Consider the following 11,706-nt stretch of genomic DNA (forward strand, 5'->3'; position numbering starts at 1 on the left):
GGAAACCAAGATGGTTTAACACTACAGTTTGATGGTTTTGGGAATTTTTACAGCAAGAGATTATCAGGAGCTACATTGACAACTCTCTTAAAACTGGTGTTCACCTGTCAGTTTTTCGCAAAGATCGTGTTGGGGGTGATTCACATGGAGTTAATTTTTGGTCTGTAGCAAAGAAAAAATACCTAAATAGGACTCCCTTGTTTGCATATATCTGATAGCACCTGTTTGTTTCTTATGTAAGGTATGAGGATGATCCCTTAATTGGTCACCGTCTATATCGGGAAATAAGGAAAGCAGAGGTGTTGAAGGTCAAAACAAAGGGTTCCAAGATTCTTCCTAATATAACATACCAATGGGAAACTGTTGCCACTAATTTCGATGAATTTCAAGATGTTTCTGTAAGTCTCTTTACAATCAATCATTCTGAATTGCCAGATAAATTGCTTAGGATACTTCTTCTATATGACTGTCACTTAAGTGAGTCTGTAATTAATTCTTGCTATGGAATATGGTAGCTTGGTTCTGATGTGATTGTGATGGTTAGATGGCGTGCAGGCTAGTGTTTACCATACACTCGAATATTAATCTTCCTTTTTGATGGAATTTTACAGTTGCCAAAAATGGATTATACTCCCAAAAAGTTTTACTCAGAATGGTGCATACAATTGTTTGTAAATTGTCCTTGATATCTTTAGTGATTGTGAGTGAATCAAGTTAAAATGTTAGCAGTGCTAAGAACTGGCTTAAAAGGGCTCATGTGCAAGCTGGGTATATTTCGATGTAGGTACATAGTTGGATGTTAATGAGTTAGTAGTATGTTATTTGTCATTTGTGTTAGTGAATCCAGTATCTTTTTCTCGAGAGATGTCCTTTCTTGTTGCAGTTGATCATAGGGTTTAACAAGGTGAACACAAACAACTTGTTACTGTGGATCTGTTTCAATGCGTTAGTACCTTCTTTTGCGGTTTGCGGAGGGAGATCCTATGCTATTCAGTCGAAACTTATGTTTCGGACTGAACTTCTTTACTTTTGACTGTCAATTTCGGTGAAGGATTAAACTAAACAATAGGTATAACTTTTTATGTCTTTACTGCTGATTGAGATGCTTTGTCTCTTTGTTTTGCAGGAAAAACTTCTTCAGAGTAGTAGTAGAATTGAAGTTTCTCTAGGGAAGAAGTTAGTGAAAGATATGCTTCCTGAGATAGAAAAAGAACACAAGGTTCCAATCTGCTCCATGCTTTTCTATTTATTATATTTTCTGTTTTTCATGGCTGAAAATTCTTATCAACTGCATATTTTCATAATGGAATTTTTTCCATTGTCAGAGGAAAGAAAAATTGTTGAAAAAGCAACACAGACAGGCTCTCCTCCTTGATAACTTTGTGGTTGTTGATGGTCTTGCTGGGCGATCTCTCCGTGATAGGAAACCAGTTAGATACACTTTTGGTAATGTTAATGACCTGGTTGGAAATTCATGCCCGTGGTTCTTCTCTTTTGGCATTTTTTCCTAATTAAAATCCATCTTAATCTCTCTACTGGGCTGAAGAGTTTTACTAATTCCAAAGATTATTGCAGATGATTATGATAAGTCCATAAATGATGCTATCAAGACAACAAAGTACGTCTGAGTCTCCCTTGCATTGAATCATCTCTGCTGTTGGTTTCCTCAACATTGTTGTTTGGTGACTATCATCTATTGTCTATTACATTCTGTTTGTTTTCGTGATACTATCTCAGGAAGAAACATCCATCACCAGAACCTCCTCTCAATAGAAGAGAATCTGCCAGATTGGACGCTCTTGCGAATGGCAGATCGACCAGTTCAACCCACCCTACTGAGCCTGTGAACGATACAGCATCTGGGAGATCTTCTGATTTTGCTGATTATGATGATTTCGATGAGCATAGAGATGAATCATTGGACAGAAGGCAAGACACTGTGTATTTTTCTTCTCTCCTTAAATTTTCCCTCTGGAACTATGCAAACCTTTAGCTTGAATTAACAAGTATAATTTCGTGGCAGTAACAGGCGCAGACAACGACCTCAACGATATTCAGCTACGGACTTTGTTGAAACTGTTTCAGACAATGAGGTAGAATTTCAAAGTGACGATGACATATATGGGGAAGCAGTTTATGATGAAGAATATCTGAGGAAGCGTAAACAGAAAAAGCTCTCTAGTGGTTCTGAGGGAGATGAAGAGTACAAATGGGATGAAGACAATGCCGAGTATGAGGAAGAAGAAGAAGAGGAAGAAGAAGAAGATTCTCTAAGTGCAAGTGAAGAGGATAGTGATGAACCCCGGAGGGCTAAGAAAATGCCACGGAGAGAAACTAAGTTAAGATCAAGATCAAATGATTTTCGGCCAGGCCTGAGACGTAGCAAAAGAGCCACGAGAATCGATTACCAACAATATGAGCTCTCAGACTCAGACAAAGAAGCAACAGGATTGGCAAAACGTAAGCGGTTGGTTGAGCCGGATGAACCTTCGGATGAAACAGGGAATGGGGATTTCACAATGGGAAGTCAGGACTCTGAAGAAAATGCAAATGACCCAGAAACAAAATCTGGTGAAGAAGAAGTTGAAGAAGAAGAGCCGAGAGAGGTCAATGACAATGCAGAGACAACAAATGGTAAAGAGAATAACCAACTTAACAAATCAAACGGCACAACAGACCAAGAAGAAGTTGAGGGTGTAGTAGGCAAAAGGCGTTACCTTGACTTAAACGAGCTGGCCCCTGTGTCTGGTTTTGATGATGGTCCAAGTACAGTATTGAAGGATGATGATAAGACAGACAATTCATAAGCAAGAAAGAGAGACCTCTCTTTGCCGTCATAAAGCTTCTTCCTCTGGTCAATCACCATTGTATGATAAGCAAGATTTTCACGAGTTATTTCTGGCAAAAATCCCTTGCAGAGAAAAGTTGAAACGGTAAGAGACACTTCATTGGCTTTTTCTTCATTCAAGCATATCTGCCTTCTTGTTGTTTTTAAAGTAATTCAGGCAAATTCGGTTTGATAAGTGAAGAGGAGAATGTTGTGGAGGCCGAAGAGGTATGTGTAGATTAGGTTAGTCATTTTTTTCTTACCATGAAGAAAGAAACAATGAAGAGGGTGAACCAGATATTCCTAAGAGCTGTTTAATGTTTTTATGGAATTATTATTAGTGTACAAGTTAACTTTCTCTAACTTTTTGTATTTTGACCATAAGAACACGTTCAAGGTCTCTTAGATTTTGGTTAGACGACGCAGCTTTGAGACTTGCTGAATGTGATTATGGTACCATGGAGCAAATCTTTTTAATGGCTGTGAAACAAAATGTTGTTGCTTTATCCCAGGTCATATTGTGAGCTTCAAAGCTCATGAAATTACCTTCAAATTAATAACTTGGATTTTATATACGTACATAATATAAATACTATTTTACTATGTTTTTGAATTAATTGGTTTTAGAAGGTGTATGATTGAAGAAAGCCACAAACTTGTTGTGGTCCAAGTCTTTTCCAAGTTAAATTAAAATTGTTTTTATTGTTACTACTTACTAGAAAACCTTCTACAATATATCTATCACTCACTAAAAGATGGCTTCTTTTTCTTTTAATCTATAAGATATAGCAGTTAACTTAAGACTTAATACCCTCTTTGATTTCAGTGAAACTTGTTATAGATTATATTAGGAAACAATTTTTATAAACTATAAAGAATTGTGCTAAAGAACTTGGCCAAATGTTTATTCTTTGATAAATTTTGGAGATTTTGGAACCAAAGATGTGGCAAGATAGAGAAAATGGAAATAATAATTTTATATATAATTAAAGAATCATGCATATGTAATTTAAGAAAGATGGAAATATATATATTCATGCCTTTCTTGCCATACACGCTTCTTATACCTCCAAACCCATTTTGCCTAATCCCTTCCTTCTTCACAACACTCCCTTTGTATTATTATTATTTCATGCCTCATTCTTCATCTTTCTAAAGAAAAGCCTATAATATATTTCTCCAATACTATTAACATCCTTAATAAAAAAAATTCTTTCAAAGGAAAATGGTGAGATCTTGTTCTTCAAAATCAAAAAATCCTTGGGCAAACGAAGAAGACACCGCCCAAAAGTTTGTGTTTGCATCTGCGTCCAAAAACGGATCTGCAGCTCCTAAGAAAATAGGTTACAAAAACATTTCTCTCTTTCTTTTAATGATATGATGTTGATATATATGATATATCTATGTATATATATGTGTTTGACCATTTATAGGACTTAGGAGATGTGGGAAGAGTTGCAGAGTGAGAAAGACTGATCATTCAGGAACAAAGCATGAGAGCTTCACTTCTGAAGAAGAAGATCTGATCATCAAGATGCACGCAGCAATGGGAAGCAGGTTGTCTAGATATCGCGAATTACTCGAAAACTCTTTGAGATTTTACAGATTCTGATGGTTTTGTTTGTGTGAATTTAGGTGGCAACTTATTGCACAACATTTACCAGGAAAGACAGAAGAAGAAGTGAAGATGTTTTGGAACACAAAACTAAAGAAGAAACTGTCTGAGATGGGGATAGATCATGTCACTCACCGGCCCTTCTCTCACGTACTTGCTGAATACGGCAACATCAATGGTGGTGGAAACATAAACCCTAATCCCTTGAACCAAGCCGGATCTCTTGGACGTAATCACTCGCTCAACGATGATGCTCATCAACAACAACAACCTGATGATTCAGGAGATCTCATGTTTCATTTACAAGCAATCAAGCTTATGACTGAGTCATCGAACCAAGTCAAGCCCGAGTCTACGTTTGTGTACGCCTCTTCGTCTTCTTCTAATTCGTCTCCTCCATTATTCTCTTCAACATGTTCTACCATTGCTCAGGAGAATTTAGAGGTTAACTTCACTTGGTCTGACTTTCTTCTTGAACAAGAAACCTTCCATGAAAACCAACAGAGTCATCCTCAAGAACTAGACAGCTTGTTTGGGAACGACTTCTCTGAGGCAGCAGCAGCAGCTACGATGACCAATTCATCAACTGTAGCTCCTCACGTTGAAGAAGAATCTTCCTGCAACGGGTTCGTTGAATCAATCATAGCTAAAGAAAAAGAGTTGTTCTTGGGATTTCCTAGCTATTTGGAGCAGCCTTTCCATTTTTAGTTTATCTTATCTTATTCTCAATTACTCAATAAAGAAACAATCTAATAAAGAGAAAGAATTGCTTCTTATAAATCTTCGTTTTTTTGGATATTGTTACAAATTCAATTAAGAAAGATTTCAAATCAATTGGCAAATTCATTGCATAGAACTTGACTTAAACTAATGTTTAAAGATCTGAGTGTATCATTGAATACCTATCTTTTGACCATATATATTGAATACCATCAGTTGCTAACGTAGGAAGTTTTGATAATTGAATTAGCTGATAATGAAAATTGAACCATCCGTTGACAATGTCTATAAAGGTTGTTAAGAGAGACTTTTCAGAATTGATTTGAGTAATTTGACTAAGAAAAACTGATTACTTGGCATCATAGTTTTAGTTTAAGATAATCAACAAAAAATCACCAAGAACTGGACAACTTATAAAGAATGAGTTCTTTAAATCAATTTCAATGGCTGATCGCACGAATTGCCAAGCAGCTATTCATATCGCATCTAAATAAAATCAACACAAGAAAGATATAACAAAGAACAAAAAAGAGAGAAAGTGATCAATCTTATTATTGTTTAGTTTCGAATTTTCATACCAATTATTACAGACAGTGTATACGACTATTGTTATAAAGCTTATTGTGAAAGATCATTTCAGAAACATGAATTAAAAGATTTAACCAGCAAACTTGGACTTTAGATTCTGCACAGTTGTAACATCAGTTCTAAACGCTCTGGTCAGGACTGCGTTTGGAATCTCAGGGTTCGAGCCAAACAGAGTACTAGGCAAAACAACTGCTCCTGGAAGTTGGCTGTTAAAAGCGGTTATCATGCGCGCTTTCACTTGGCCAACGTTCCATTGGAAATGAACCAATCCTCTAGGTATAACAAACACCTCTCCGGCATTCAAAACCTTTGAGAACAAAGTGTTGTTGGTAGTCAAGAATCCGACAAAAACCGAGCCTTCGATTATAGTTCCTACTTCGGTTGCACGCGGGTGCAAGTGAGGCGGATTTACACCGCCTGGAGCTAATTCAACGTTGTTCATCGAGATTCCTAAAGTGTTTAGACCCGGAAAGGTTAGGACGTTGGCGGGAGCAACGGTAACACCGTTAGGGTTCGAAGTGTCTAAGGGACCACCTAAACCGGAGTAGAAGAAGTCAGAAGCAGAAACGGCTGATTTGCATGGAAAGCCATTGATGGAAGGAGAAGCTTTGAGATCGCCGATGCAGAAGTCTTGTAAAGGATCAGAATCAGATGAGAGAGATGGGATTACAAAGAGACAAAGCGTTAGAAAGAAAGATCTGAAAAGAGAAGAAGAGATTTGGAGAGTAGCCATAGCTTATTGATGAGAATGATGAAACAGAGCATCCTCTGTTTTGTAGATATATAGTGGTTTATTTTGGTCTTCGGAAAATTGTATTTTGACTCGTTCTAGTTTTTGGTAAAAAAAAAAACAATAAAATTGGAGAAAGTTGAGATAAATGGAAAACAAATGTTTATTTTTTAGTAATGGTTCAAGTTTGACGTTCTGTTTTACAATTTTACTCTGTTTTTCTAAAACTTTTCTTATTGATTTTTTCGTAAGAAGCAAGCAATGGAAAAGACAAGTAATAAGCAGAGAACATTTCAAACAATCTGGGTGACAACGTAGAAGAAAGTTGTGATAAATTAATTAGTTGGTAAGAATCCAAAACTAAGAGTCCATTTATGAATTTCATTGACTACCATTTGTTGATATTGTCTCTTAAGTTTTTTTTTTCTTTCTAACGGAAGAAACAAATTTTATTAGTACTATTACTTAAAAGATCTGACGTTATTTGTATCAGTTTTTCTAGTTACTGTGTCATGCAATTGCAAATGTACAAACGAAAGGGAAGACCTTTCTAAAATAATGACGTCGACAAATATCAAAATAGAACTACTACACGCGTGTAAAATACAAAACCACACGCAACAAAGGCGCGTTCGTGAGACTAGAATCCGTGGACCTGCAGCGCGTGGGTCGGGATTCTCAATTGTGTTCTATATTTAGAAATAAGCCTGGGCTTTCGGTTATCCGTTCGGTTATCGGTTGGGTCCATTCGGTTTTCGGTTCTTTCGGTTCTAAAATTTAGTATCCATTCGGATATTTTGAAATTTCGGTTCGGTTTCAGTTTGGTTCCGGTTCTTTCGGTTTTAAAATTTAGTATCCATTCGGTTATTTTGCTTAGGATATTTTCGGATATTTCGGTTATTTTTGAGTATTTTCGAATATTTTTGGATATTTTTCGGTTATTTTTTAGTATTTTTACTATTTTTATAGATTTTTCAAGTATTTTTGATTATTTGGTCAATAAATAACTAATTATTTCGAAAATATAATTGTATTTCGGGTATTTCGGTTACCCGAAATATTTCGGTTCGGTACCGATTCGGTTACGGTTATTTCGGTTATCAAATTTAGTATCCATTCGGTTATTTTCAAATTTTCGGTTCGGTTTGGTTCGGTTTTTTTTTGCTTCGGTTTCGGTTCGGTACATTCGGTTCGGTTTAAAAGCCCAGCCCTATTTAGAAACATCTGCTGAATACAACATGGGCCGCATAATATACAACAATTAGGCCTATTTACACTTTTGGGCTATAAAGAACACTTGTGGTCCAACAAATTTTGAAATTTTCGAAAGTAATATTTTGAAAAGCTTCAACAACAAAGAGGCCCATTTACTAAGATTACTGAATATGTGAACATCATCAAATCAACAACCATTGGTTTTAAGTTATCCTAAAATAGCATGATAAATCGGAAAAGCATAGGCCCTTTTGAAAACATATGATGCCATGAGATGTCTTCGCTTTGTCTTTAGTCAGGGCCGGCTATGAACTATTGCCTGAATCAATGCTTTGGAATCACTCTCGAATATCACATGTTGCTCGATCGAATTGCCAAGTAGTTCGTTGTTCACATCGCAACCAAATAAAATCTTCAGAAAAAAAGATTATATGATAAAGAGAAAGAAATGAATCTTATTAATGTTTTTTTTTTCTCCATACCAATTGTTTGTTTACACATAAGTTATTGCTATAAAATCGAATTAAGAAAAGATCGTCTTGAAAAAAAATAAATCAAACAGCAAACTTGGACTTGAGTTTGTTCACAGTAACATCATCAGTCCTAAACGTTTTGGTCAAAACCGCATTTGGAATCGTAGGATTTGAGCCAAACAGAGTACTAGGCAGAACAGCTGATCCTGGAAGCTGACTGTTGAAAGAGGTTATCAAACGCGCTTTCACTTTACCAACATTCCATTGGAAATGAACCAATCCTCTTGGGACAACAAACATCTCTCCGGCTTGTATAACCTTCGAGAACAGAGTGTTGTTGGTAGTCAAGAACCCGACAAAAACCGACCCTTCTATCACAATTCCTGCTTCTGTTGCACGCGGATGTGAGTGAGGCGGATTTACACCGCCTGGAGCGAATTCGACGTTGTTCATCGAGAGTCCTAAAGTGTTTAGACCCGGAAAAGTTAAGACGTTGGCGGGAGCAACGGACACACCGTTAGCGTTCGAGGTGTTTAAGGGACCACCTAAGCCTGAGAAGAAGAAGTCAGAAGCCGAGACGGATGATTTGCAAGGGAAGCCATTGATGGAAGGAGAAGCTTTGAGATCGCCGACGCAGAAGTCTTGTAAAGGATCAGAATCAGATGAGAGAGATGGGATTGCGAAGAGACAAAGCGTTAGAAAGAAATATCTGAAAAGTGAAGAAGAGATTTGGAGAGTTGTCATAGCTTATTGATGAGAATGATGAGACAGAGCATCCTCTGTTTTGTAGATATATAGTGGTTTATTTTGTTTTGGCTAAGTTCTTCTTTTGACTTATTCTATTTTTTAGTCTAGAAACAAATAATTCGAGATTAGTTGAGGTAAATAAATGGACAAGAAAATATTCTTTGTTTATTAGTACTAGTGGTTCAAGTTTGATGATCTGTTTAACTCTATTACTTATGTATTCTAAAGCATTCTATTGATTTTGTCATAAGAAGTAGTCTGAAGAACATTTCAAAGTTAATGGTTAAACTGTCTCTTGTTAAACAGAGAAGATTTCTTACTTAGTCATAAGATACATCATACATATTGACTTCAAGACTTAAGCTAATGATGTCTTTTAAGAAAACTGAGAAGTTCAGAGAGTTTTGGTATGTAATTGGGACTCATTGGTTGATAATGCACGATTTTCCATGATGCAATTAGTTGGTAAGAATCTTAACACGATATGCTTAATATTGGCTTGGTCAAGTCTTTATGGGTTTGTTAAAGTGGGATTTTCATAAATAATATTTTTAATTAGGAACAATAATTACTTGGCGTCAGGGTTTTAGTTTCAATAAATCATCAAAGAAAGATTCAACCAAATTCTAAAAAAGAAAACAGGTTAAAGATTTGAATTTGAAGTAAGAGACAAGGCAGAAAAAAATGCTTTTTGCTGCGTCTGTAATAAAAATTGTCAGTATCAGTTACATACAGATTTGATACAAGGATGTTGATTTGATATCTTCTGATGATAGAAGAAGTAAGTAAAGAGATTCATGATTCTGATGGCATTTCAATGAAACTACGAAGCATATGCAGATTTTGAGATATCTGTAATAGAATTGCTTCTCCTTCACTAACATCTAAAACATCTGAAATTTGCTGCAACAATTCACCTTTTGATTCAATTGCATTTAGTCTCTCTGTAATCTCTGAGATTTCCTTCACTAACACATCTTTTCTGCTTCCATTCTCTGTAACAAATAAAAAAAGATTCAGACAATTTCAACTTCAAGATTATTAAAGAAACATATAACAGATGAATTGGCTTACCTTTTTCTTCCTCTATGATCATCACACCATTGTTGGCTTTAGAATCCTCAGCTGAATCTTTCATTTGTTCTAAATCTTCTTCATGATTTGAAGAACAAACAGGCAATTCTGAGACCGGTTTAGTCTCTTCATCAAGAAACTCTTCTGCTTCTCCTCCTTCTCTCAACAATCCATATCTCAATCTATAAACTTCAATTTCAGCTTCAAGCTCTTTCATTTCCTCTTCTCTCTTAACCAACAAGCCATTCATAGACTGCAAAGCTTCTTGATCATATTCCGCTTGCTCATCCATCATTCTCTGATACTGCAATGCCTCCATTTGAACCGCAGCTTTCTCGGCTTGAAGTCTTGTGATCATAGCCATTGCATTGTTTGCTGCAACAGCTGAAGCACTCCTCTCTTCGTCTAACTCCATGTACAAATCCATCAATGACTTACGGTCCAATCTAACCTGTCTATTTAGATGCTGAAGTATCGAATCTCCATCCAACACTTCGCTCTCCGAACCATTCTGATCAATCAGAGATTTCTTCATAGATCGAACAGACCATCGCGGACTATTCTGAGCCGAATCAGAAAGCGGAATGCCAAAGAATTTATTGCCTCCTTTAACAAAACTCGGAGTTCTGTCATCAACTGAATCCACTGAAGCGCCTTTCGTGTTAACAGCATCATCATCCTCGGGTGAATCCGTGTATTTAATGTTAGACAAATCCAAAGTTCTTTGATTGAATGAAACTCTAGGAGACGGACTAGGAGCTGCGAAGAAAGATTGGTTATTGTTCTTCGGTTTTTCGGATTTCAGCTTCAATAGCTGCCCACAACAAGAACAACGTTGCTGTTTGTGAAACCTGTCATTGCTATTGTTAGTTCTCTGATCAACCTGATAGAAGTTTTCATCTTTCTTCGAACCCGCAGCTGGAAAAGCCAATTGAAGCTCACGTTCATCGTCGATAAGAAGCTCAAGATCCTTATGTAAGATTCCAATAAGAGACTTGTAAGTATCAACATCTGATTCTTTCTCGGTGGCGAAAGAAAGAAGACATCCTTCACACATTCGTTTGATCTCAGAGAGTTTCTTGTGAACATGACAGTAAGCGAGAGATGAGACATTCTTCTTGTGAGCATCGCATATCGAGTCGTTGTAATAGAAATCAGGGTTTCTTCTGACAAGAACATGGTCGAGTCTAGTGCAGAGAAGACAGGGGATTTTAAGGTCAAAGAATTTAGCGATTTGGTTAGAGAAGAAAGCAAGGAAGCCATCAATGAAGAGGATAATGATGAGGATCCATTCAAGAAGAGCGTAGATTAAGAACTGCGGGAATGTTCCAAGTTCTTCTTCTATGAAATTCTTGAAGGAACGGTTAGACATTATTGTGATTGCAAGAAGCGATCACGAAGATACAAGCAATCTTCAGAGAAATTAACAGGAAGAAAAAGAAGAAGAAATTATCTTTAAAGGTTACATGAAGATTGAAAATGGTGACAGAAGAAGGAACAAAAAAAAACAGAGGTTATGACCTTTATTATTTAGTCCTCTATATTTGGATTAGGGGAGAAATAAATCGACCAAAAATACCTGAAATAACGGCTAATCGCAGATAAGTAAAATTGACAAAATTAGATTTTTTTTTCTTTAAAATTCACAAAAGTCGAAGTGGCACATGAAATTGGCAACATTATTATGACTTTTAAAGATAAATGATAAATAGAGACA

General features: G+C 36.4%; 5 protein-coding genes across 7 annotated transcripts in view; 2 read left to right on the forward strand and 3 right to left on the reverse strand.

The window, feature by feature from the left end:
* The window catches only part of LOC9326369 (DDT domain-containing protein DDR4), a 5,906-nt gene extending 2,636 nt beyond the window's left edge, over window positions 1–3,270 (forward strand). Inside the window, exons 6-12 of one of the 3 annotated variants that reach the window (XM_021014360.1) lie at window positions 54–160; window positions 242–398; window positions 1,127–1,219; window positions 1,326–1,446; window positions 1,576–1,618; window positions 1,738–1,941; window positions 2,024–3,270. In XM_021014360.1, coding sequence (XP_020870019.1) covers window positions 54–160; window positions 242–398; window positions 1,127–1,219; window positions 1,326–1,446; window positions 1,576–1,618; window positions 1,738–1,941; window positions 2,024–2,807 — 1,509 coding nt within the window. In that variant the 3' untranslated portion in view covers window positions 2,808–3,270. The remainder of the gene's footprint in view (window positions 1–53; window positions 161–241; window positions 399–1,126; window positions 1,220–1,325; window positions 1,447–1,575; window positions 1,619–1,737; window positions 1,942–2,023) is intronic. The other 2 variants (XM_021014361.1, XM_021014362.1) reach the window with 2 other exon arrangements.
* Window positions 3,271–3,411: 141 nt separating this feature from the next.
* Window positions 3,412–5,255, forward strand: LOC9326370 (transcription factor MYB35). Its single transcript, XM_021014354.1, has 3 exons — window positions 3,412–4,170; window positions 4,261–4,384; window positions 4,463–5,255. The coding sequence occupies exons 1-3, from the start codon at window positions 4,053–4,055 to the stop codon at window positions 5,148–5,150; spliced, it is 930 nt and encodes a 309-aa protein (XP_020870013.1). The 5' UTR covers window positions 3,412–4,052; the 3' UTR covers window positions 5,151–5,255.
* Window positions 5,256–5,675: 420 nt separating this feature from the next.
* On the reverse strand, window positions 5,676–6,507 carry LOC9326371 (germin-like protein subfamily T member 1). Its single transcript, XM_021014359.1, has one exon. It carries the CDS (start codon window positions 6,481–6,483, stop codon window positions 5,821–5,823), a length of 663 nt encoding a protein of 220 aa, XP_020870018.1. The 5' UTR covers window positions 6,484–6,507; the 3' UTR covers window positions 5,676–5,820.
* A 1,625-nt stretch (window positions 6,508–8,132) lies between these two features.
* LOC9329087 (germin-like protein subfamily T member 2) lies at window positions 8,133–9,067 on the reverse strand. Its single transcript, XM_021014358.1, has one exon. It carries the CDS (start codon window positions 8,910–8,912, stop codon window positions 8,250–8,252), a length of 663 nt encoding a protein of 220 aa, XP_020870017.1. The 5' UTR covers window positions 8,913–9,067; the 3' UTR covers window positions 8,133–8,249.
* A 524-nt stretch (window positions 9,068–9,591) lies between these two features.
* LOC9329088 (probable myosin-binding protein 5) lies at window positions 9,592–11,647 on the reverse strand. Its single transcript, XM_021014353.1, has 2 exons — window positions 9,990–11,647; window positions 9,592–9,910 (listed from the first exon to the last, which is right to left on the reverse strand). The coding sequence occupies exons 1-2, from the start codon at window positions 11,359–11,361 to the stop codon at window positions 9,711–9,713; spliced, it is 1,572 nt and encodes a 523-aa protein (XP_020870012.1). The 5' UTR covers window positions 11,362–11,647; the 3' UTR covers window positions 9,592–9,710.
* Window positions 11,648–11,706: the final 59 nt, after the last annotated feature.

This window comes from Arabidopsis lyrata (assembly GCF_000004255.2).
Source record: "Arabidopsis lyrata subsp. lyrata unplaced genomic scaffold ARALYscaffold_1, whole genome shotgun sequence".
In the NCBI taxonomy this organism is placed as follows: Eukaryota; Viridiplantae; Streptophyta; class Magnoliopsida; order Brassicales; family Brassicaceae; genus Arabidopsis; species Arabidopsis lyrata.